The 27,325-nt window shown below is 33.5% G+C and overlaps 1 protein-coding gene across 5 annotated transcripts in view; it reads right to left on the bottom strand.

Annotated features, from left to right (window-relative positions):
- The window catches only part of LOC129755947 (ras-specific guanine nucleotide-releasing factor 2-like), a 546,013-nt gene that overhangs the window by 336,009 nt on the left and 182,679 nt on the right, over positions 1-27,325 (bottom strand). For 4 of the 5 annotated variants that reach the window (XM_055752664.1, XM_055752665.1, XM_055752667.1 and 1 more), the window contains exons 15-16: positions 18,280-18,410; positions 4,503-4,688 (exon numbers count right to left, since the gene is read on the bottom strand). In XM_055752664.1, coding sequence (XP_055608639.1) covers positions 4,503-4,688; positions 18,280-18,410 — 317 coding nt within the window. The remainder of the gene's footprint in view (positions 1-4,502; positions 4,689-18,279; positions 18,411-27,325) is intronic. The other variant, XM_055752668.1, reaches the window with a different exon arrangement.

Raw genomic sequence — 27,325 nt, 5'->3', positions numbered from 1 at the left:
GATAAAACCCTCACGTGGAATCGCCATTGACATTGACCATTTAGAGAAAAATCATAGCTCTTATTGGTGTTTAGTGGAAACTGCGGAATTTTGTTTCTCAACATAACCTTTTGAAGATTTAATACGCCTTTATACCATGGCCGTAGGAACAGAGGAGGTTTTGGCGGTCCCCCCCTTGAGGGTTCAGAAAAGCAAGTTATGTATTCCAATCTTCACTCAAAGTTTGAATTTTGATCATTGAAGAAGGTTATTCAATAGTGACAATCTTAACTCGGAGATGATGCTTAAACCTTGAAAACGAACCACAGGTTCAAAATTCTGCTCCAGTAATTTAAAAAAATTTTGCTTGTTGATAGAAACTCGTTTCTGAACATTAAATTTCAAAGTAGATTAGACTCATTTCAGCAGTTTTGGTTCCATATTCTCAAAATCTTAATTGTTGTTCTGTTTTCATATTTTGAATTCCATTTTGGAACTTCAAACTTTCGGTTCGAATCACTGTTAAAAAATAGGAATAAAAAGCTGTGTTTGAATCGTTCAAATTTGCAAAAAGTTGAAAAGGGTTTAAACTATCAATTTTTTAACATTAACTTTCCCTCTCTCTTAAGTGGGGTGACAGTTGCTTGTTTATTGAGAAACTCGTGTACTAAAAAACTGCTCAATGTACAAAATTCGTTCATTTTAGCGTCCATCATTTAGAAGGCAAATTAGTGCATAATTTTTTGATATTTTTTTTTATTTTTACTATCACCTTTTTATCACAAACATTCATATTCGAAGAATGGTGGTGTCTAACTCAACGGGCAAAAAAATATGAAAAAAAATATTAGATTTTTGTTTCTGGACTTCCTGCGAAAGCTGGAAACCCTTTTCTTCTAGACTCTTCTTAGAAGTAAATTTTCTTCAGGTCTACATAATTATCCACAATATTGGGAAATTTTAAACACATGTTCCGATTAATCTCACGATTGGTCGGCCAAAGAATGTTTTGCCTACACGTGTCGCCGTTCTAAGCAGTTAAAGAAAAAGAGATTAAAAAAAATATTTTTTTTTTAAATGTATTTAAGCAACATGAAGTAAATCAAATTTATATTTTTTATGCAATAAATCAAGGAACGTTTTGGTCTTGAAAAAATAAAAAATAATGTGTAGAATGCTTGATATTAGGATCAACACAATTTTTCCCATTTGCGTCCCGATTTACCTCCATGTCCCTATTCACCTTATTTACGGTACATAATTCAGCTGAAAATAACAGATTTATGGTAGAGCTTTAGTTGATTTGGAATCTTTTTAATGAAAAAACGGGTTTTCTTTAAATCATCACCATGATTTTAATTGATTGATTTCCAATAATAAATTGTTTTTGTAATTACCCTGTTAGTCAAATTGCAGGGAATTCCATATTTTTTGTGTATTATTGAACATTGTTAATGATGCAGTTATTTTCAAAGCCCAAATTTCATACAAAAATCTAGAATTTGAATGAGTTTACAAGAATCAAATTTGAACCGCATTTGAACAACTATGTCGAAATCTAACAAGCTAAACTCACCTAATTTTTTTAGCAAATTAATCAATGTATTTTCAAAAGATTCTGTCCAGTACAAAAAACTTTTAATGTTAAAAAAAAACTCTTGAATAAACAATGAAATATAAAAAGGAAAGAACTTTTCAATTTATATTATTCATGAATTGTTTGAGCAAAAATATCGTAGTAAACAATTGGTGACCAAACCCCCCTTCCCTCCTGCCCTGCTTTATACTCTCTCACATAAACCAGATTTGATTTGGGAGTGAGCCTCTTTATCACATTCCCAGAAGCTTCAAACGCTTCAGAATATATGAAACTCTGTGATTCACAAACAATCATATAAGTTTATGATAACTGGCACTCTAGTGCTAACATTAAAAACCTTCATTTTACAACGAAATTTCATCATTTTTTTTTGTAATTTTTCGTATTTTGCTTCTATTAGTTTCTATAATTTTATAAAATTTTCGTATTTTTGCCATTTTTGAATATTTTATAATTGTTTTGAAGTTTTTGTTTTTTCAGCTGTATTTTACCATTGGATTTAATGAAAAAACAATTGATTATGGCACACCAACCATAATCGGATGTTTCCAAAAGCGAATGTTGCCAAAATTGAATGTTGGTAAAAACGAACGGGGTCTGTATTTCGATTTTGAAGCGTGATGAAAATCACGTTTTATAAAATAAGACGAAACATGAAATAAGTAAATAGGGGAGAATGAGGATACTTGATCCCTGGGGATACTTGATTCCTTAATCGATTTTTTCAGAAAAAGTTTTCTAAAATGTTGATTTTGGGTACAATTGATCCTTCTTCTTTTCAAAAGATCGTGGTCATTGGTGATTACGAGATTACTAATATTTATTCAATAGCTTATACTCATCCATCAATTATCTGGAGAAAATGGCTAAAATAATTGATTTTCTCTTGTTCATAAAAAATTGCGCCCGTAAGTATGCAATGTCATAAAGGTTGATAATAAGCAATAGATTATTTTTCTGACAATTGTTGAAAAACGCAGGTTTCAGTGGTGGAATAGAGTTATCTTTATTCATGTTTCGTCTATGAGGTCATTAGATTACAACTATATTAGTTAGCGATAGCTAATTGTCACTTCCACATCTTATATTCCCTAACCGGGAAAGTTCTCATTTCTCAATGAGTACTTTGATATTCCTACCCAGAATATCTGGCAACACTGTTGTGTTACCACGAACCTAAGTTGAGTTGTTTGGCTTCACAGTGTGATGATGTAAACATTTGTACCGTGTTTACCATCATCAGCTGTCATCATCAATCATCACCGCTATTGTTTCAATTGCGAATTGACTCAAAGCATGCGGAACCAAAACAAACTGTTTTGGTTCTGCTCGTGGCAGCAGAAGTTGCTGCTTGCTGCTACTAAGGAAAACCGTAAGTTTCAACAAGATTGTGAAATGAGAACAAACATGACCAAAATAGTCAATTAACATTCTATCTTGGGGTTTTGTTTGATTTTTTCCATGGATTAGGGCTTCCTGAATAAAGGATCAAGTCTCCCCTAACTTCAAAAATATCGCAATTTTTGTACTCCCACGAAAATGCTTCTAGTTCATCTACGGGTTCAAGTATCGTTCTAATTTTAGGAGCATAGAAACTTGAAGTTACACGCTGTCAGAAAATTTAAAAGAGTTGCTAAATTTTTCAAAAAGATATGGTGAAAATAAAAAAAAGTGATCAAGTATCCCCGCTCTCCCCTATAGATTCGATGTTTGCAATTATTAACTAACTTTAAATATTTACTAGCTGATTTTACCCGGCCTTGCTCGGGTTCACGAAAAATTTAAATCAAAATGAGTCGTTTGATTTTTCGAAATGTTAGAAGCTTTATATTCATCATTTTAAGAAATCTGGCTTATTTTGGACACATAAGTTTTGTAAGTCTTTTGAAAGTTTTGATTGAGATTTTTCACTGTGTTTATCGATTTAATTTTTTTAGAAGAAGCTTATAGTATTGAGGATTATCAATAGAATTTCAAAATAATTTTCTATCCATTTCCCTACACGCTCCTTTATTTTAACTCAAAATTAAGTATGATTGAGGTTCAGAACAGAGTTCGATTCTATGAACTTAAAGTTAAATTCCCTTTTTCCTCCATGCGATGGTTTAAAACGGAGTTCGAACTGCGAACTTAAAATTGATCCTTTTTTTTCCTTCAGCGAAGTAGCAAAGCTGAGTTCGACCTTATGAACTAAAAATTGAACTCTCTTTGTTGGACTGAAAACACTTAGCGAGTTCACTTCGAACCGGAACAGCAACCAACGAACACGACGCAAAATTTTGACGTTCCGGAACAATAACAGGAACACTATTTAGGTGCTTCATAATGGAATGTCCACCATGTCACCGTAAAATTCTATCCGTCTTTTAGAATTATTTCAAAAAAACTTGTTCAAGAAACTTAGTATCGGTCGCAAAAATAAAACATTTTTAGCTTGCAGTTTGTTTTTTTTGTTTGATTTGGTAAATAAAGTGAATAGTTTTGGGGTTTTTTTTTTATTTTTTATCCGGTCAAGCTTACTGTATAAGTAGACACGTTCAAAAGAGGAAACCTTAGTTTTAAGTCAATATGCTGTTGAAAAAAAATATTCACCATATTTTTAATTTGATTTTTCAATCCAATTGAATTTTTGTTACGCCAATTTGTTCCTTGAGTGGCTCTTAATTGGCTCATTCAACCAGTGATAAATCTGGTAATTGGTCTTTAAGATCAACCATTGCAAAACGTAAACCAAAACTCATATAAACTCGCAATCACACAGAATCACACCCACGCTCTAGCACAGCATCTCGATTCACGTCCACCAGATGGGACAGCACGACTTGTGTCGTCTGCTGACCCAACACCGGAAGTAGGAACCTACATACAACTAGCAGTAAAGAGAGGGCCCGAAACAAAACGGAAGTGGAAGATGGTACATTACCTGCGCTGGGACTGCCGGGAGGAAGTGATGACGACCCCAACCTTGCTGGAGCAGTGGGGCACGTGGTCATGCTGCATCGACGCCCGGGAGGATAACGTATTGAGCGAGACGCCACCGAGCGAACCGCGGGGCGTCGTGAAGATCGAATTGGTCATGTCGTCGTCGCTTTCGGAAAATCGTCTGGTGCTGTGGTTTTTTTTTTTTTTTTTTTGAGAAGGTGCCCATTCGTTGTCGTTGTCGTTTTTTTCGGTTTTCGTTTTCGTTATCATCCGATTACGGATTTTATTGTGAAGTCGATTTGGTTTCATGGGGTTTTCCGCAGTGATTTTTTTTATTGTTTTGTTTTATTTTCCACAATGGCGGCAACCGAAAGATGGCGCGCGGCAATAAGCACACAGGTAGCAGCAGCAGGTGGGAAGAAACAATGGAGGGTCGTGAAGTAATAAAGCAATGAATCGTCTATGACAGTCAGAGTTAAATATTAGCTCTCGACATCGACTTAACAAGCAAAACTGATTAATACATACGTTAAGGTACGCAACAGAAGACCAACAGCGATTTAACGGAAATTTCGGATAAAAAGACACAGAAAGTACGAACATCGAATAGGCACAAGCGGTTAAATATTTAAACAGGAAGATTACATCAAAGGATTTTTCAAAATATTACCAAGGAAACAAAGCTGAAAAAGCAAAACATTGTAGGTACATATTGCGTTATTTCAATGAAATAATAAACAAAAAAAAACGTTTATACGATAAGCATATCATAGTCTCAGTTTTTTTGGTACTTTTAAATTAGTTTTGCATTTAATTACCAAAGTTATTCATCTAGACGCCAAGGAAAAAACACAATAGAAAAAACACTCTTTTCAAAAATGCTAATAAAAACCGATCAGAAGAATACATTTCAGTTTTCATTCTGTTTTCCCAGAAACAGCAGCATTCCAAATGAAAAAAAAAAAACAACCAGAGCCTCCGGTTAGAATTTGAAGGGAAACTGAACCGAACAGCCCGAACCTAGAATCGAACGATATGGAATGCTGTGTTCCAGAAATAATCGAAACGAAATTAATGGGCACCATGGGAAATCAATGACGACAATCGAAAACGGAACCTAATAAATCACATAAATCATTCGGTGCCTAAACTGTTCTCTTTCTCTTATCGGAGGGAGATCAGGAAATATATCTTCTTCCTCGTGACCTTCTTCTACAAGTTTGATCAAAGAAGAAATACGGCCAATTTGTAAAGGAAACTGAGAGCTTACAAAATACTTGAGTTTTTTAAAGATTCCTGCAAGTACTTTTTTCGATTAAAGTCGCTTTAACATTTTAATGTCATTCGCGACTTGATATCAACGATGCAGTTAGCAGACAGTCATTGAAAAACTTGTCCGGTACAACTGTGATCGATGTTTACTCTTGGGCTCGAACTCACGGACATTGGCTCAGGAAGCAAATGACTAGCCAACTGAGCTATATCGCAAGCCATTCCAACAAATAAGATATAAATATCCTTAATGATTCAAAACATACTTCATGCTCCAAACAAACATAGAGAACAGTTTATTAGATAAAAACAATTGAAAATTCCTTGAACCTTCTGTAGTCGTCTTAAAAATTTTTGTTACGTTTTTTTCTTTATTCCAAAAAAAATCATGAGTTTTTAACAAATAATTTACTGTGATTTTATCAAATATTTCAGCGCCAGAAGACCAGAACTCATGTCTTCTGTTCTACACAAAAAAAAATTAAGAAAATCAATCACAATAAAACTAGTTTGTTTCAGTTTTGAGATTCAGATTATGCATTTTTTTCAGATAATGAAATTAAATGCCCCTTTAACTAGAAATGCCCTTGAAATAAAATGAATAAAAAATTAATATAGTTTTCCTATACATTTTTTAACAAAGCCTATCATTATATTATTTTATTAATTTCTTATAGTGTTTCTTAAGCCAGTTCAATTCTATATAACTTACTACAATTTACATCGTTCAGTAGGAATAAAACCTGCTCGATGATTTGTTTATTGATCTAAAAACTATTCAGTTAAATTATCAAATCTATTAAAAAAGTGGTTCCTTAAATTGGGGAAGTTTCAATTGACTCGTCTTAAATTGCAAGGCAGTGATTTAAAATACCTATTATACCCTTGACTAAAATTGATGATTGAGTAAGGTTATTCAAGATTAACAATCTCTACTCGAAAATTATGCCAAAACCTCGAAAACATATCCCAGGAAATTGTCATGTTTTTTTTTTGTTTTTCTTTTTTCAGGGATTTTAATTCTCGCGAATAATGCATCCCTTTTTTGGATTGTTTTTCGAATTTGATTTTCGAATCATTCAAATTTTTATCGGTAATTTTTAAAATTCATATCGTTTGATAGAAAAACATGAGTTTTCTAGTCAGTCTCCTTAGACTTATCTATTTGGGCTAAAAAAAATCAGGAACGTATTTATTACCGAAAAGAAGTGCCCAGTCTCTAAATGATCATAGCTTTAGTAATCATCCTTAGTTTATGTTCCATTTTTACCGAAGTTCTTAAACTTAATTCTTTTGCTGAATTAGATTGTCAGAAAATCATCAAAATAGCGATCCAGAATTGAATACTCGAAATAAGATTCATCATTCTAAATTCATTTTTAAATTCAGAATAAAAATATAATAATGAATGAACGAATTCAGTTTGCTACCAAAGACATCAAATGTGAAATACCGTAAAACGGGGTAACTTAGAACACCGGGGTAAATTTGACCAACAATAAACTTTTCCACATTATCATCACATTTTAGAAAACTGTTTCCTACGTTTGAAAACCTATTAATTGAGTATCAAATTGGCAAAATTTGGTTTTTATTTGATTTTTTTTATGTTAGTAAAAAATCTATTTTCAAAATCTTAAAATATCTATTTTTCCAAGGCTCGGAAACAAACAGTTCTCCTGATGATAACAAAAAGCATTTGAAAGCAAACGAGTTATTTAATGTGAAAGAACAACTTTTTTTCTTGGTATTTAAACAGTAATAGTGCTATTTTTATAGTCATTTAATGATACATTTTTGATATTTCAATAATAAGGACATTTTCCAGGAGTACGCCCGTATTGGACAAATGAATAGGAACCCTATCAAATCGATAACTTTTAAGAAAAAACTAAAATAGAAATAGTAGGAGGGCCTAGGGGAATGTGTGAAGGTAAAATTTCAATTGTATTTTGAAGCTCAAACTATTTAGATATTATAATTATTTTTGCCCCTAAATGTAGGCAGCATCATTGTTCTATTTTCGATTATAAATATTTTTTAAATTTATGTTTTCGACCGTTATTGGTGTTTTATTGTAAAATTGGCTATTTTTCGGTCTAGGGATTCAATCAAACAACTTAGTTTTTGAAATGCCCGGCGTTTCGACCATTTTTGGTGGTCTTTCTCAAGGGAATTATCTGTCCGTTGTTATTGTCAATTTAGTTTTTGTCCAACGTTTAGGAGTCCAGTGAGAGCAGCGAACATTATGAAGGTGTTTTGTTTCCTTTGTGATCAAGAAAACTCGTTAAAAACTCTCAGAATAGAGACTGATCAATGTCACCCCAAAGCATCAAATTCTGAACAGAGACGAAATCGAATTTTAAATCAAATTTAAAGAGGTCTAATAAATTTCTGCATCCTTGTTTTTTTCTCATAGGAGTCCAGTACTAGTTTGAAAAATATAAAACATGCCACATTCCCCTTAACAGAAAAAATAATCGAAATATTTTGAAAAAAGTGATCAATATTACCCCGGATTACGGTACTAGATTAAAGATTGAGGGCTTTGAAACAAATTTCAATACTTGTCTCATATCGAAATATTGATCTGGAATCTAAATTCAGAAATCGTTTATTTACATTTCAAAAATCGAATCGAAACTCGGAAAACGATCCAAAATACAAATTAGATAATGAGTAATCCTGATAATTTTCTATCTTGAGAATTTTCAATATTAATGCTGTATATGAATTATGAACCTGAATGCATTTCCAGGTACAGAATTCAGATACAAAGTTAATATTCAAAATTCAGATTGCTAATTGGGGTTTTTTTAATAAACTGACAATTTGCGCCAAGGGTCTTAAGATCTTCCCCAAAATTGAAATTGAGTTCATTTATACGACATCAAACCATTTTTTTCAGATTTCTAATATTTTTATTTTTCGAGTTAGATTTGGTTATATTTTTTTTTGTAAAATAAACCATATTTCACAGCTTCTTAACTCTGTTATTTTTCAACGGAAATCATAGAATAACACATCAAAACTCATCAAAATTTACCAGTTTTTCATATAAAATATTTATAAACTTTAAATAGCGACCAAATCTAACTCGAGAAATAAAAATATTAGATATCTGAAAAAATACATGTGTACATATGCAAGTCTTTAAAATGGAAAAAAAAATTAAAACATCCTCAATTGCAAGAGTTTGCAGACTTCTAATTTTGATTGTTGTTTCAATTTCAAAATAAGTAACCAAAGCTAGTCAATTTTTATTTTAGAAAGAAAAAGTGTTTGCGTAGTTACATGTTATAACCTGTGAAAAAAAAATTTTTTTTAAATCGAAGGCTTTCTTTAAAAAAAACTTGTTCTTTGTTCAAATCAAATGAACTTAATCGACCAGATTTTGGAGCAAATTCGAAGATTTTAACCATCGATGAAAGTAAGTTCTCTAATTTGTTACCTACTAAGGAATTCCTTATACAAATCTAGTTAACCATTAAACAGATTCTTGGATGTTTTTTTTAATTTTCTATGTTAAACCCAGTTTACATTTCAAGATATAATGAATGTGAAAGAATCTTATTTTATCGATAACTCAAAAACGCAACACAACTAGCATGTGTAACATGGTGGAATCGATAGGGAATGGATGAAAGATAAAAATCTAGCCGGACTTGTTCCTTAAAACCATCTAGAACTGTTTTTATTTCGATTTCCCCGGTTTTTTTCCGCAGAAATTTCATCGTGGTGGGGGAATCGAGAAAAAACAGTTCTTTCAGGTTTTAAGGAATGAGTCCAGTTGGAATTTCATCTTTCAGCAATTTCCCATCGATTCCATTTTGTTGCAAAACCTAGCGTCGTCGCGTTGTTAAGTTATTGACGAAATAAGATGTTTTACGTTCATTTCCGCGTGACGTTTAAATGTGTATTAATTAAAAAAAAAAACTCAAAAATTGGTGAAGTAAAAAGTAATAAAAAATATTGCTTTGATTTTCTTTATTCGTGCGTTGTGCAATATTTCATAGAAAAAATAGGTCACCAAACCCCCCTCACTATGAGGTCATTCTTCCTACAGGCCTGATTCATGCTCTTTATTTATTGAAATCTTCAGAAAACATTTCATCCTCAAAATTTCATTGATATATTTTAGGGAAAAAAATCCAGTTTTATTACATCGAAAATGTCAAAAGTGTGTTCAAATATGTGAATCACAGCAAATCTATTTCAATTGTTGTTTTCAATCGTTTCACATTTCTTGATTGATGGATAATCATATCTGATGCACTGATATGATGGATAATGAACTGAATTACTGGGAAGTGTTCATATTTGCCTGATATTTTTCATGCCATGAAGACATTTGGAACACATGTTTGTTAGATCCGTTTAATAATTCTACTAAATTTTTAATAATTTAAATTTTCAAGACTATACAGATAATTAAAAAATTGACCAGAATAGCGCGCATTATTTGATGCTTACATATTATTTCAAATAGGGTAAGAACACTATATATTGAACACCATCTTTGGAGTTCAACACATTTGTGGCCAATAAATAATATCGAAAGGTTTTTCTGATAAAATTTTGATAGCGTAGCTTAAGCTTATTTCTCAGCTTTGAATAGATGTATTTTTTTTTTTCGCGGGAATATGTTTTGAAATTATTATTTAAGCCTTTCTATTCAAAATTACTTTTATCCCAATGATTAAACACAATGATTCAAATATTGAACAGGCAATGTTTTAATTATTGAACACGTAAACATTGAATATCATTGCATATATTTAGGGGTATTACGCATGATAGTATGCCTTGCAGGGGCGATTTAGGTTGAGCTAGCAACCAAGAAACAGTTTGTTTATATTTCCAAACACCAACCGATGTTTGTTCAATAACTGGTACATGCATTTCTTTACGAAACGAGTACTGTAAGATTGAACGTTCAATAATTGAAACATTGGCGTTTTCTGTGATCCAATGATTGAACACTTAAATTTGTAAAATTTTAAGAAAATAAGGATAATAAAGGCTGCAACTCTTCCAAAAATCATTCAAAAAGACTTAGTTGAAAACATTCATATCATTATATTAGACGTTTATTTGTCTTTTATCCATTTTTCCCCGAATCAAAAATAGGCTGTTTTCTTCATCCAGTCGAAAAACCAAGCCAAAATTTGAACACATATTCTAGTTTCGGGGATTGTGGCTTTAAGAGTCCGAGATTCTTGTTAAATATTTGAACAGAGGAAGAAAATGCTTCAACAGTGGCACAACGAATTTTGATTCATTTTTCTACTGTATATTATTGTTTTAATTAGTAAATGTTTTACTAGTGTTCAATATCTGGTACCTGTTCAATAACTAGTGCTTCCACTAAGATAATTTTAAGAGATTTCTCACAGCTATGCCAACAATATATGTTATCTTAAAATGAGTATTTCATCAATGTCCATAATTATCGCTTATACAGTGGATGAATTTCGTTTCGCTGGCAACTATGAAAATTTGATAATATAAGATGTTGTTGCAAACAATTAGTTTATCGGGCTTATCGGTGAAAAGTGGTGCCTTTTTATTTAGAAAATTTCAAGATTTTAAAATTTTATTAACGGATACAAAGTTGAAAGAAATGAAAGATGGTGTGAATGAGCGAGACGAATTTTAATTAGACGCACCATCATCACATCCCAAATTTTTGTTCAGCACGGGTTCTTCATAATGTTGTTGTTTGAATATATGAGAAAAAAAGATAGATATAATTCAATTTCTATGAAATTGCAAAAATACTTAATAGTTTAAATGAACGAACTCTTATGCTGACCCCTTATAAATTGCCCCTAGCTGAAAATCCAGGTGGGCAAAATTTCATCTTAATCCAATGCATAATAACCTCAATATACTAAAAACAGTGAATGTTAAATGTGGACGACGCCCTTTGCTGATCCCTTACAAATAATTTGACACTCGAAATGGATGTTTTTTTTTCCTGGAAACATCCATGCGCCAATTTTCATTGCAATCCATTTTATAATGACGTCAATATAACTAAAACAGTAATTGTGTTTAATGGACGACCCCTTTTGCCGGCCCTTACACAAAATTTGATACCTGAAATCGATTGTCAATATGGCGAAACAGTATTTGTGTTGCACGGACGATCCCCTTCAAAAGGGGTTGTCCAAACATACGAAAATATTTTTCATCATTCCTGGTCCTAATAAGCACTCATGTAAAATTTCAGCTCTTAAAACGACTTAACCTATAGCGGATAAACAACCATACAGAAATTTCTTCTTATGTATGGGTCATTCCATACCAATTGATCATGGAAGTGCATCGACCCTCTCCGATTTGGCCCTTGAATCAGCAGGATGAAAAGTTGTAGTTTAAATAAGAAAAATCATAAATTTTGGATGAAACGGACCAAACCCTCCTAATGGAAACCCCCCTATTTTAAAGAATATTTCCTTTTATCCCAAAAACAGATATTTTCTGTAGTGAGAAACCGTAGAAGCTACAGAAAAGGTAAAACGCTTTTTTTTTGAAGATTAAGTTATTCAGTTGGCTTGCCAGATACTTTCTGAAAAAAAGGGACAATTCACGAAAAAAGCGGGGCATTAAAGAAACTCTTAAAAAAAAGCATGATTGTGTAACCAAACTTATACGTTTACCTTCACCCGAAAATATTCATAAAATGTATACTACACTTCGAACAATTGAGTCGAAAAAGGTGGTGTATAATATAAGGCAATTATTTAAATTAAGATTCGTTCAGATCTCTATAATTCTACAATCTATAGGGGAGAATGAGGATACTTGATCCCTGGGGATACTTGATTCCCTAGCTATATCTCCAAACTGGAATGTCGTACAAAGATCAAATGTTCTAGAAAAATGTGCCAAATGGAACAAAACAGCAATAGTTGAAGCTCAAAAATTTTTAACAAAATAAGTTTTTGGGTTATTGAACTTTGTTTGAAAAATTTCACAAAATGTGACTAGAAGATCTTTTTTCATCATTTTGAAATGTTCCTAACATGGTAATATTATAACAAAAATATTTATTCCAATAAATCAATCTTTCAAGTGTAAAATGAACTTCAAAATACAATATTTTCAAAGCGATGGAAAACTCCCAACTTTTTTCAGGGAAAGTTTTCTAAAATGTTGATTTTGGGTACAATTGATCCCTAATATTTGAGTACAAATGATCCCGGTATATTCTTCTTCTCGGTGGATCGTGGTCATTGCTGATTACGAGATTACTAATATTTATCGAATAGCTAATATTCAACCATCAATTATCTGAAGAAAAGGGCTAAAATAATTGATTTTCTCTTGTTTATAAAAAAAATTGCGCCCGTAAGTATGCAATGTCATAATGGTTGAGAATAAGCTATGGAATTTATTTTTCTGACAATTATGTATATATTCTGAAATGGAACAAACATGAGCAAAATAGTCAATTAACATTCTATCTTGGCGTTTTGTTTGATTTTTTCCATGGATTAGGACTTCCTGAATAAAGGATCAAGTATCCCCTAACTTCAAAAATATTGCAATTTTTTTACTCCCACGAAAATGTTTCTAGTTCATCTACGGGTTCAAGTGAAGTTCTAATTTAAAGAGCATAGAAACTTGAAGTTACACGCTGTCAGAAAATGTAAAAGAAAGCGAGTTGCTAAATTTTTCCAAAAAGATATGGTGAAAATAAAAAAAGGGGATCAAGTGTCCCCACTCTCCCCTTATAATTTGGAAGCGACTTAAACAACAAATTCTTCATATATTGGTTGAACTTGCTCCAAGAACACTTTACACTATTCAGTATTATTTTTCTTATAAGAACTATGAAAAATCATTCTAATTTAGAGCAAAAGACGCATTTGAAAGGTTTTCTGTTAATCATAGAATTCAAATTGAGACTAAAGTTTGACTTTTTCCGGTGTTAATCAGTTAACTATGTAAAAGTTTTCCGAGAAAAAAAGGGACATTTTTAAGAAAAACTTGGACAGCGGGACATTCAACAAAAAAGCGAGACAAAAAAAGCGGATTGCTATCTCAAGTTATTGTCATACGAATGTCATTATTCAATTTTTTGTACAGTGCTGGCAAATCTAACATTTGTGAATTTTAAAACGTAAAATTGCAGTTTTCTCAAAATGCCCCCACTTTTTTCGATTTTTCTGGCGTCTATGTGTTTAGCTTTGAATTTTACTTAAGAACTACTGTCTTGTCATAAGTCCTGTCGGTGAGCTCATCTCGTTTCTCTAAAATTTTCCATCACATTTAAAATTTGATAATTTCCAGGTTTTTTTCAAGTGATTATAGTATGGGAGAGTGGGGAATCATGGGCCACTTTTTTTCGTTGTTCCATAACTTCTTTATTATAAAAGATAAATTGAAAATAAAAAATGGTATGGATTTCTACATTTTCAAGGTATAATGAGGTATTTTACTAAAATTTAAAAAAAGTTATTTTCCCAAAATTCTGACTGTTTGAAAAAAAGCTATATTTTTTGGATTTTGAAAAATGGTGGGGAATCGTGGGCCACCAAATCCAAATTGACCAAATAACATGCAAAGTTTGTGAGTTGACCCAAAACTGTGATTTCCTAATACATTTCGTTATTTTAAAGCAATTTCAGATGATGAAATAAAAAAGAGAGCTGTGTATGATCGCATAGATTCTTAAACCTGGCTCGCGAACGTTTTGGCAAAATTTCTTATATAGGATGGACAAAATATTTTTCATAACCCTTCATTTGGCAGAAGAAAACTTTACAGATAGTAAAAACGTATTTTAAGTTCTGAATGTGTATAAAAACATAAAAATATAAGTGATTCAAGATGTGTGGCCCACGATCCCCCACAAGCTATGATTTGCAAATTGGTTAAGTTTGTGTGACTTACTGATGTTTCATCAAAAATTCCTCTTCCACGTGAAAAATCATGACAAAACTAAGATCATAAGCGTATGAGCATATTTTTGTTTTGCACTTTAGGTTCCCCATCGATGAAATCAGAGGGTGTTTTTTTTAATTATGTAAGTAAATTTTTCTAACTTTTTTTAGATTTATAAATAAAAGAAGCATATGATGCGTATTTCAGTCAACAACATATATATAGGAATATATGCTCACACAAAGCGACGACGATGACAGTTGGTTAGAGATTTTTTTCTCAACACACATCTGAGATATTAAAAGTGGCCCACGTTTCCCCATTGCCCACGATACCTCACTCTCCCCTACATATTAAGACAAAACCATAGAATTTTATTTGCCCAGATATTGTTCAAAACTTTCCGTATTTTACCCTTGTTAATTCTGATTATTTGCTGAATCATATAAAAAACTAAAATTTCTGTTTGAAATTTTTAAGAACCTTGTAACGTTTTCTTTGATATGAACAATATGCCTAAATAAGCAGTCCTTTAGAACCGGTAGGAAATTTATTTTATTTGACATATGGTTTTATCAGACTTTTATACACTCAAAGTCCAACTGCAAGTTGGATACAGTTGTGAAAAAATCTGAGAAAATGGAGTTGGGCAAAAGGCCAATTAATAGTTTTCTGTTTTTGTGATTTTTAAAGGTTTTTTTTAAGTTTATGGATACTTCAGAAAAAAATAAAAAACCTTCAAACTAACGCTTTAAACCAGGTGAGAATTACACAAGTCAAAAGGTATATATAGAAGTCAATAACCAGTACATTAAAACTCCGTTTATCCGAGAAAGTCTGGGACAGGACCACTTCGGATACGTGAAACCTCGGGTTACACAAATGTAATAAAACACGGAAATCATCAAAGATAAACGCTTATTCCCACCGTCGGAGATCTTCGAATATAGATTTTAACACTTTGGGTGATTATTTGTATTTCCAGATAGGTATTTGGTGTAAGGAATGAATGTGTGTGTTAGTGTAGTTTGTGTAGAGTTGACCAAAATTCAATGGATTCTACTCTTTTCGTGTAAAATTCATTACACAATAACATTGACAAATCCTATCCTTTTCTTCTGGTACCCTCCTATTGCAAATAATCCAGCCGTAAAGCTGGTAAAATGCATACATTTTTGTATCCTATTTTAATCGACATTTTTCAGAAGCTAGCTTAGACTTAATTCGCCGAAAAACTTCGATTTAATAGCATAACAAAATATTTTGATGGTAAAACACAATATTCAATTGATTTTGTATGAAAATAATCGGAACTCGATTTAGCGGGGTTTAACTATATTTCCTTTTAAATTATATTAGGTAACAGGAAATTATTTAACAAAATGCAAAAAATTCCGAAATCTTTTTTTTTCTTGAGTGGTTTTCAGTCAAGTTGAGTCAAGTTCCGACAAAAAAAAAACAAATTTACTAAACAAAGAAAATGTTCGAGAGCAAAATGTTTGATTTTTCATTTCATCACTTTGACATTAATGATCCAGATTTTGGGATAACTGATCAAATAGTAAACGAAACACTTAGTATCAGAGGTCAGTAACAAATATTTGATTAAGATCACAATTAAAATCAAACTTTTGATTTAAGGTTTACAAAAATGTAATCACGTATTCCTCAAGCCTAAATCAAAATCTCTAAATGGGGAGTAAAAAAATAGCGTCTTGAGGATTGAAATACCTACTTGTAACATTCTTTTCGATTGAGTTCTGTTCTGCCGAAGTAATATATTCGCCATTTTTAGTTTTCGCCAAATAGAGCGTTTTTCACTTTTTCCCAAATCTCCACTTCTGCAGGACTTTTCATAAAATGTGATCTGTGAACGATATCACATTTCATGAAAAGCCCCACAAGATGAAAAAACGGGGAAAATCGATTAACACTCTTATTGGCGAAAACTAAAAGTGACATTTACGTCACATCGGCAGTTCACGGCAGTCTCAAGGTCCACTTAATATAATTTAGCAGAAATACTACGCAAATAGTTCGAAATCTGCCCAGATTCTTCAAATTTTGCAGTACCAATCCCATTTTATTAAAATAAATAAACATTTACCCTCAACTTACATGATCATTATTATTGTGAAAAAAAAATCAAACGCTCAACAAAGCTTGTCGGGTCAGCTAGTTTTATATAAAATTTTTGAAAACTCTGGTCCGGCTTTCTGCTCGGATTTCGTTGAAAAATGCCCGGATTCTACCCGAATTGATTTACTTTATTCGCAAAATCAAACTGAAAACTCAAACAATAGAAACTTTGTTCATTTTTGCGTCCAAAAACGAAATTATTTGCGAAGGTTGTTTTGAAATAATCATGCACGGTTTTTAAGAAACTGAAAATATCACTTTACCTGAAAAAAATGAACGATGAAAAAAAAAGTTTAAACTGTTTTCTTTCTTAATTTTTGTTGAATAATTTTTGGATTTTAACCAAACTCGCCCGGATATTGTCCGGTTTTCGAGTTGCAAATTAGAAATCAAATGCCCGGACTTTGCCTGATTTTTAGATAAAATGGCTCAGATTTGCTCAGCCCTGATGCGGGAGTAAAAAATTCTAGTCACTATATCTTCCAGAGATGGTTGAGCGTTCAACATCCAAAGACTTATTAACCACTCAAAGAGATTTTTTTCTGTTTATCCATTTTTTAAAAAGACCTAGGTTTAAGAAAAAATAAATAAATTTTTTTTTCGAAAACATATCAAAATGATAAAGTTTTGGTTTTTATTAGGAAATTTATGAGGTCAATATAAAAACTTCAGCATTAAGACGTGGCATGCAAGCAGTGTTTGGACGTAAGTCAGGTACCTACAGATACTTTTCTACATTCTGTTCATGCTATTCGTATCAATGAATTTCCATCGCTCTATGTATAAGACAGCTTGTTTGATTTATTTGACGAGCTCGAGTTGGCTGTCTTTCAAAGATAAATGACTAGACCATAAGATTAAGTTCGTCGACAGCTTTCGAAATGCCCAACATCCAAGAAAGGACAAAAATGGAGAGGTACTTTCAACTTCATTAAAATAAATCTTTACGAGCAATCCAGAAGAAAGATCCACAAGATTTTAAAATTTTAAATGCATCATGAATTAATTATTCAACCATACAAAATAATTATAATATCCGTATGAAGTACGACTTATTTTGACAACAAAGAAATAACAAGAAATACCCAAAAATGGTATAACAAGTTGAACAACGCATTGCAACAATTTTGAATCATACTTAGAATTTTATATTTTCAAAACAACTACAGCCAAACAAACACATTCACACACTCTGGAACCATACAGAAAAAAATAATTATGAAATACGTTATTATTGTTAAGAGCATCATCACTTGATTTGTCTAAGGAAGAATGCAATGGATCATCAATATGTTATAAATAACTCAAATGTTGCTGAATATTCAAATAGAAATTATCGATAACGATACCTGAAAGCCACATAAACTGATGATACTCTTAACCTACATGCATTTGACAAGAAAGATTGATCAAGTTGTAAAATTTTGAATAGAAAAAAGATCCAAATACAAAAAAAAACCTTGAAAACATACCTGGAAGTGTCACGTTCTCGTTGCGGCGTTCCGAAGAAACTCTTCCGCTGCCGTTCCGGCGTCTTGGGGGCAGAGAATTTCCGGGCGGTCAGACGGGGGCTGCTGATCAAAGGTTGTTGCCTTTCACTACCCTGCTGGTCCGAAGACGGGATTCCGGTGGAAATGTTGAGCAACAACGGGAAGATTTTTTTGCCATTCATTTTTTGCCCCATTGTTGATGCGTTCATTCGGTCGGTCGTTCGTTCGTTCGTCGGCAATGAGAGATAGAACAAAGAAAGTGGGTCTTAGTTTCTGCTGCTGCTGCTGTTAGAGTTCTCGACCGGATGCATAAATATATCCACCGTGTCAGAATAAAGGATAAATTATGGAAAACCGTACCGGAGCTTGTACATTGTACATGTACTCATAGATTCTGGGCCCGGTATCTTGTGTGTGTTAAGCGGCAGGAGGAAGTCGTTTATCATAAGCTGTTTCTTGTAGGAAATAATCCGGTATTTGATACATGACAAATTTCGAACGAGTGTTCAAGATTGCGTAAATCAAAGCTCGATGATGGATGGCGAAAGTCTTTCGGAAATGCAAGGTTGCGTTTTTCTCCGAGCTCCGATGTTAAAAATTATCAGATGTTTCAATGAATGACTTATGACTTCATTTATGGAACAACTAAAACAGCAAGACCAGTTTAAGAAAAGTTTAAAATTAAAGCATACAACCTAATTATTAGTAAAAACACATTAGGGCATGGCACATGGGCTTGGGTGCATGAGTTTATACCGCCTAACTTATGCGTAGTGCTCTTATTGCTTTGTTCCAAGCTGGAAAACAGCAGAAAGGTTCAGCTCATGATAAGCTTTCCAACAGACAAGCCGGCAGAGCTTGGTACACCGTTCAGTTGAAAGATACATGGAAATGCCCAAAATGTTGAATGGCCTCAACAGGCGAATGATCTCATCTTATCAAATTACTTTTCGCCAGTGTTCGGCACAAAAGCGCTAAACCGCTAATCGCTAATTAGTCTGCTAACTTTTTGTTAGTGGTTTAGCTAGCGAATTAGAAAGTTCCGCTAATTTTTAGTTCCGCTAATTGAGGAGCGCTATCTCTCAAATATTTGTTAAAAACTCACGAAAGATTACTGAAAGAAGTATACGTTTTGTCGTAATATGAATTGTCAAATGTGGTTAACAATTCATTCAGCCTTTGTTTCAAGTTAGAATGGAAACTGATTTTTGTTTTCTAGTGTTAAGTTTGAAAATGTTGTTCACGTACACGTTTATTAAATCACTGACTTGAGTCTTGACACGAATTTGTGGCATTAATGAGTGTCACTGATAAAAATCTTTTACATACAAAATTTGGACCAAGACGAAATCTGAGAAAAAACTGGCAACCACAATCTTGTTCCATTAACTGTAAAAGGCTTTAGAACTGCCTCAATTTGGGTTCAAATCTCATAAGTTTTGGACCAATACTTAAACAAGTTCTAAAAAAGTCGAGTTGAAAATGGTATAATGTTGCTGTGGGATATACGTTTGAAAATAACGTTACATTATTTATCAGTGTTTACTGACAGCCAAATCAGCAGTTACGCACACATACTTTCGTATTCTCGTCGTATCCCATTCTCACTCTCCCCCACTAGAAAACGCGCTCAAAGCCGTTCGGCTTTCGTTCGTCTCGACGAACCTTCACTTCTCAAGAATCCACGCGGCCGACCAGAAGTGTTATCGAGTCAGGAATCAGGAATCTCAGCAGGCTCTTTCGGGGACTCCGATGCAGGTCCCACATTTTGGCGATCCGTGCCAGATACTCAAAATATAGTTTACGGGAAGAATTTTGAGCTTTTTTGTTTGAAAGAAACATGTAAGTATGCGCACGATTTAGAAAAGGTTGTTTACTGCGGTGACGATTATTAATCAAGATAAGTTGTAGTGAAATTATGTTGTGTGATGTTTCGGCGGATACCAAAAAAAAAAATTAACATAATCCGGCGGATACCGGATTGATGTTGCAGGTTATGCTTTCCTCTAGCTCGGTGGATACCGGCTAGATATTTAGAGAATCCGGCGGATACCGGATGATGGCTTGAGCGGATACTCACCATCGTTTGATTGAATAGCTCGGCGGATACCGGCTATGAATTAATAAAATTTCGGCGGATACCGGAAAGTCTCACAGTTAGCGGATACTAACTGTGGACAGTCACTTTCGTTTGATTGAATAGCTCGGCGGATACCGGCTATGAATTGATAAAATTCCGGCGGATACCGGAAAGTATCACAGGTAGCGGATACTAACTGTGGATCTGCAACATTCCGGCGAATACCGGATATTGGCATAGTTAGCGGATACTGACTATTAATAAAAGTCCCGACGGAGACTGAAGCTAGCTGATACTAGCTTTAGATATTGGTAAAGGGACCGGAGGCTACCGAATATTTTCAAACTGAGCGATTCCGGAAGAAAGTACCGGCGGATACCGGATAATAAGTTAGTTTATCAGGAACTAAACGTGCATTATGACAAAATCCGGTGTATACTGTCCTCTTGGTTCCTATGGTTCGGTGGATTCTGACTTCATTGAGAGAGTTCCGGCGGAAACCGGTTGATAATTTTGAAGACGCTGACGGAAATATTCTTGATGTTTAAAATTTATTAATTTCATGATAGAAACACGATAAAGGAGAACAAGAAATTTTAACCTCTCGGCGAAAAACATTGAGATAGCGCATTGGTTTTGAGACTTCCGTGGTCACCTCCGGAAACGTTGTGAGAGTAAAAAAAAAACATTTTTGACTTTGTAAGCGATATGATAATTTAGAGCTGAGATGAGGTCCATGTGCCAAAAGCGCTGCCGAATGCATATGTTAAGCAAAGTCAAGCCACAAAGATACCAAACAAAAGCTGGTGCGAAAAGGCGTACCCATACACATGAATTTGAAACATCGAATTAAATATACGTATATTTGTAAGATATACTCTCTCCCACGGGCATGTTTGCGATCATCGTGCACGTAAAGTGTGTACGCCTTTGTGTGATGTTATACTCAGGCGACAAGCAGCGTGTTGATTTGCGACGCTCTCACGCGACATACCTGCTTCCATTTAAACTCCTTGGAAAAAGCGCAGACTTGTCATAGTGAGCGCTTTGGAAAGCGCCACAAAGCTGATGGCAGGGTATTGTGTAGCGCAACAAGTAGGAAATCCAATGGGAATATTGTTTTTTCTCAGTCTGAAGTAGAGATTCCAGGTTTTACGCACAATAGTTCGAAGATCTGTCCGAACTTGTAATAATAAACAACAAAATATCCTAATTGGCGAGAAAATTTTCATAAATTCTTAGTCCTGGTAAAAAAAAAAACAAGGAAATTTGTTGGTTCAAATTTCGGCATTCTTGCAATCCGGATCATGATCTGATGAGTTTTTAATGGCTCCCGAAAAAAGGAGACGATTCCAAGCATTATCAGATATATAGGGGAGAATGAGGATACTTGATCCCTGGGGATACTTGATTCCTTAGCTATATCTCGAAACTGGAATGCCTTACAAAGATCAAATGTTCTAGAAAAATGTGCCAAAATGAGCAAAATAACAATGCTTGTAGTTTAAAATTTTTTAACAAAATGATTGATTGAGTAATTGAACTTTGTTTGAAAAATTTCACAAAATGTAACTTGAAGATCTTTTTTCATCACTTTAAAATGTTCCTTACATGGGAAGATTATGAAAAAAATATTTGTTCCAATGTATCAATCGTTCGAGCGTAAAATGAACTTCATAATGCCATATTTTCAAAGCAATGGAAAACTCTCAACTTTTTTCAGAAAAAGTTTTCTAAAATGTTGATTATGGGTATAATTGATCCCCTAGAGTTGGGTACAATTGATCCCCCCTTCCAAACGGCATATTCTTCTTCTGAATTGATCGTTATGATTGCTGATTACGAAATTACTAATATTTATCCAAAAACTAATATTTATCAAACAATTGTCTGAAGAAAAGAGAAAAAATAATTAATTTTCTCTTAATTATAAAAAATAGCGCCTTTAAGTATGCAATGTAATTAGCGTTGAGACAAAGTTATAGAATTTTCTTCTTATGTCTGCTATAAATTGTGAAATGAGAACAAACATGACCAAAATAGTCAATTAACATTCTATCTTGAGGTTTTGTTTGATTTTTTTACAAGGATTAGGGCTTCCTGAATAAAAGATCAAGTCTCCTTCAATAGGGGATCAAGTCTCCCCTAACTTCAGAAAAATCGCAATTTTTTTACTTCCACGAAAATGCTTCTAGTTCATCAACGGGTTCAAGAATCGTTCTAATTTTTGGAGCATAGAAACTTGAAGTTACAAGCTGTCAGAAAATGTCAAAGACGGCGAGTTGCTAAATTTTTCCAAAAAGATATGGTGAAAATAAGAAAAGGGGATCAAGTATCCCCACTCTCCCCTACATCTACGTAGAGAAGTGATGATTTGTAGTAAATTTCAAAGCGACATGGCGCCAGTATGACATACCAATGCGTTGCATTGCTTTCTTATCGGAACGTAGAACGCAAAGTGATGCTTGTCGCTTCAGCATGACATCAACCTTTGGGGAAAGTGAACAGCCACTAATAGCGTATTCATTTTTGACCAGTATTGTACCAGGTTACAACCAGTGTTGCATTTTTTTTTGCTGCTTTGTTTGATTGTAAGTTCAGTCTTGCACCGGTAGTATACCAGATTTGAACTGAAGATGTACGGTGGTGCTCTGAAGATTCTGACATTGTTACAAATGAGCGAGTGAGTGATTGACGATGACTTTTGTTCGTTTTTGGCTGGAGAAGATCAACGGGGAGTCGAGAAAACAAATTGTGTATAATATTACCAAACTTTCGATGTTCTCTTGAAAGCCACCATTTGCGCAAAAGTGATTTACGAGAAATATGTTTTATCATACGAGGGCGAGCATAGATACAAACAGTCGTAGAATAATCGAGTTTGCACACTCGTTTTTTTTTTTTGAATGTATGACGTCTTAGCAATTTACGTTGAAAAGGGGATGGAATATTATCTCTTTCATTGAAAATTGGATTTCGTGCAATGTTCTGCAGTCGCAGTTATGCTTACGAAGGTTGATTGAAAAAAGGTTAGCGTGTAGAACTCCGACAGATTTTACACTGATTTGACAGGTCGCACGAATGTACAAGTTCGCACAAATGTCGCAGTCATGAGTCACCTTTGATACGGTTTAATTTTAACTTGTTTATGTATATTTGTAACTTGTTAACAAGGTTAAACTTGTTTATGTATATATTTGTAAGAACAAAAGTAAAATTAAATACCTTTGATCTTTCAATGAAGATATTTTATATGATAATCTTTTGATGCCTCAGTCCTTTAATGAACAATAACGGTCTGGAGAATACATTAATGAAGAAGATACTTGTAAGAGTCAGATTTAGATGAAAGATTTGACGAAATACTAAGATCAAGATATCATCAGAAAATTTGCTTGCGCTGAAAGCAGTGTGATTTAAATTTTAGCTAATAGTGCCAGAATGATCAAAACAGCTACTTGAATCAATACTCAAGTTAACTTTTTTTTTCAATTTTTCTGGGAGGAGAGGGAAGATGTGGGATATACGTTTGAAAATAACGTTACATTATTTATCAGTGTTTACTGACAGCCAAATCAGCAGTTACGCACACATACTTTCGTATTCTCGTCGTATCCCATTCTCACTCTCCCCCACTAGAAAACGCGCTCAAAGCCGTTCGGCTTTCGTTCGTCTCGACGAACCTTCACTTCTCAAGAATCCACGCGGCCGACCAGAAGTGTTATCGAGTCAGGAATCAGGAATCTCAGCAGGCTCTTTCGGGGACTCCGATGCAGGTCCCACAGTTGCCATAATGTTTATAAATGACTAGTAAAATGTGTACCGTTAATCCTGATTTAACATGAAATTCAAATATATACATAACTTGGTAAACAGTTAGCGATTAGCGAATAGCGCTTTAAGCTTGAAGCGATAACTTTTTCAGCTCATTTAGCGGTTTTGATAAGCGATCGCTAACATTGCCTGCGTTAGCGATTTGATTAGCGGCGCTAATCTTCCAGTTAGCGATGCAGAACACTGCTTCTCGCACATTCCACTGTGACGTAAATTCACTTTTCCGGACTTTTCCAAAAAGTTATTATTGCACCAGCTCTAAACTTTACTTCGGAAGTCCGGATTTCCGCATTGTGACTGACTTCCGACAAAGCAAAATGAAGAACTAGATTGTCGGAAGTCAGTTCATCAAAAACATTACTAAAATATTTATTAAAATTCTCAATATCATTCTAGAAGTCAATCAATTTACTGTAAAAATTTTCTATGAAATAAATATGATTTGATCACCAAGAAATTTATTGTTTTTTTTTTTTGTTGTTGTGCTCGATTACTTTTGTGACGCGAATTCACGCTGGAATTGATCATTTGGACTTCAGTACAAACCACCTTTATTTCTTATTCTCCCTGAGGACAAAGAATATCGATGTCTTTGAACAAATTGTTAACAATTTAATTACCCACAATTTTAAACTTTATATATTGCAGATGCGTGTATTAAAATTATTACTGTTTCTCATAATCCATTTTTAAACTATCAGACCTGGCAAACTAAGTTGAGCCTTTGAATTTCGATAAAAAACTATCATCAGAGTCAAAAGTTATGGAAATTCAAATTTGAAGTGACAGTGCGCATGCTTCTAATTTCTGTATAATTATGATCGATACTGTATTTTTTGTTTGTTTCGATAATAGTCGTTTTACCATCTTTATGGTATACGCGACTTTATCAACGTTGTAGTTGGCGGATCGTTATTGAGAAACTTATCCAATATCAATACATGAAGCCATAAGCACTGAACAAAGAAAAAAAAAGAACATTAAATACGAATCGAATTTTTACTCACAGCAACTTCAAATCAAAGGGTTATGAAATCTGTTTTTTACACTGTGATCTTGGATTGGTAATCAGAAATGAAATTCATGCCTTCAAAACAAAAATTTTTAAGCAATTTTTAAAAAATTATCATGAAAGGTTTTTTGAAGCTCTAAATAAAATTTAAAATCTGTCGATGAATTTTGACAAAATTTGTTTTTCTTGATTTATATTGAGTGATTTCTTGAGATTGACAAACATTTCCGTGATCAGGAACAATAAACCTTTATTGCGTTTGGCACCTTTCTACTCTGGGTGATTTGAATAAAAAAAATCAGAAAATTGTGTTCCATGAATTTTATTTGATACGAAAACTGAAAATCGATAATTAATTTCCATAAAAATCATTTTCAAATTATCTCTCCGTCGAGTTCTGCTCAACGCAAAAATTAATACAACCAAAAATATGCATGCAAATTCGATGAACCCTGCAAGAAAAGTTCACGTTCGCACAAATTTTTGTTACGTGAATTCACTCATTTCCGACTGTATTGATCTCTGTTCAAAACAACTTCTTTGAATATAAACAAATTCTGACGGAGAACCGACCAGGTTCATTTTGTCAAAGGTACCTTGGGATGTGATGTTGGCTTATAGATCCTACCATAGGATCTATGGTTGGTAACGATAGATTCTACCGTCCACGTGATTTGTAAATTCCGAATGTCTTAAAATTACTTGAAACTCCAACAGTATTGATACTGGCTGAAAGGGCTAAACTAGTGGAAGATGGCGGCATTCGTTCAACTTAAAATAAAAAATCAAAACCAAACACACATAACTAAACAACAATGTGTAAAAATGGGAATTCCATTTCAAATTTGTGAGATCTAACCTAAGCGTGTCCTGTTTTTAAATTTTAATCGAGAAGTGTCACTAAATTTTATGTCGGTTCAATAATCAAGCACTGAGTGCTATTTTAAAGAGCATGCAAAAAAAAAAAAGCTTGAAGCAAACTTCTAAGTTTGTGTTTTATTGTAGTTTTAACAGAGCATTCACAACTCTATCAAAACAGCTTAAACAGTATGTTTAATAAAAGCTTTTTTAGCGTTTTCAAAACCATTTGAAAACAAATGGTCGAAACAAGGATATAAGCATTTTGCATGACTATAATAAGCCACTGATAAGCTGATATAACGGGCGTGCGAGAAAATTATTCATCGCCCAGAGCTCCTGGCGCCAACTAGCTCATCATTCCCCAAGCAAAGTTTCTTGATTATGTAATGACACCAATAACTAAATTTCGAGTTTTTTTGGAAAACAATTAATTTTCAATTAATGATTCGAAAATACTTTTCATGAAGAGTTATGTGTCTCAGTTAGTTTAAATTTTAATTTCAATGTATATTGTTCCTCAAATTTGAAAGCTCAATGAATCTAGTGCATTTCAACCAACGGGACCTTTTTTCACTCGAAAGAAAACAAAAAACATATTGAACACCATAGCAACTTATACTTTTGCGCGAAGAAAAATTTAAGCAGGCTGAAATTGCTTGGTGGAAAATGAAATAATGAAAATATAAATTTTTCTACGTGTCATTAGAACACGTGGAGTAATTTTTGAATGCTAGCGCCATCACTACTAGTGTGGAATTTATTGTTTTTCAAGTGAAAATATAGACGGGATTTGAGGAAAACATTACCATAGGATAGCCGGGAGTGATCATCACAAGATGATGTCAAAAGAGGCGGTAAAAAACGAGGATATTTCGTTTTATAGTGCTTTTGATTTTGCATAGATTCGGCCGAGGCGGTTCAGTTTTGTGATTATTCTTCGATAGCTCTAGTTTCTCTAGCTAGATGCTAGTTTGATTCGGTCTGAAGGCTAATGGTTTACACCTAGTTGGGTGTTAGAAAATAAGTGTCGATCTGGGAAATTTTGGGAAGTAAATGATCAGATAATAATTGAACAAGGAGTGTGTTCTTCAATTGTATACGAAGCCAAATGATGGGAAACTATGGAAGATGAAAATTGCTTGTTTTATTTTGTCTCCACGTGTTTTGCGTTTGAATGGTGGGGTACTATTTTGATTGGAAAGTGGATGAGTGTGATTTTGAAATAAAAGTTTGGAAAACTT

Source organism: Uranotaenia lowii, chromosome 3 (assembly GCF_029784155.1).
Source record: "Uranotaenia lowii strain MFRU-FL chromosome 3, ASM2978415v1, whole genome shotgun sequence".
NCBI classification, from domain to species: Eukaryota; Metazoa; Arthropoda; class Insecta; order Diptera; family Culicidae; genus Uranotaenia; species Uranotaenia lowii.
The sequence above is the reverse complement of the archived record's forward strand: the minus strand, read 5'-3'. Positions and strand labels throughout refer to the sequence as shown.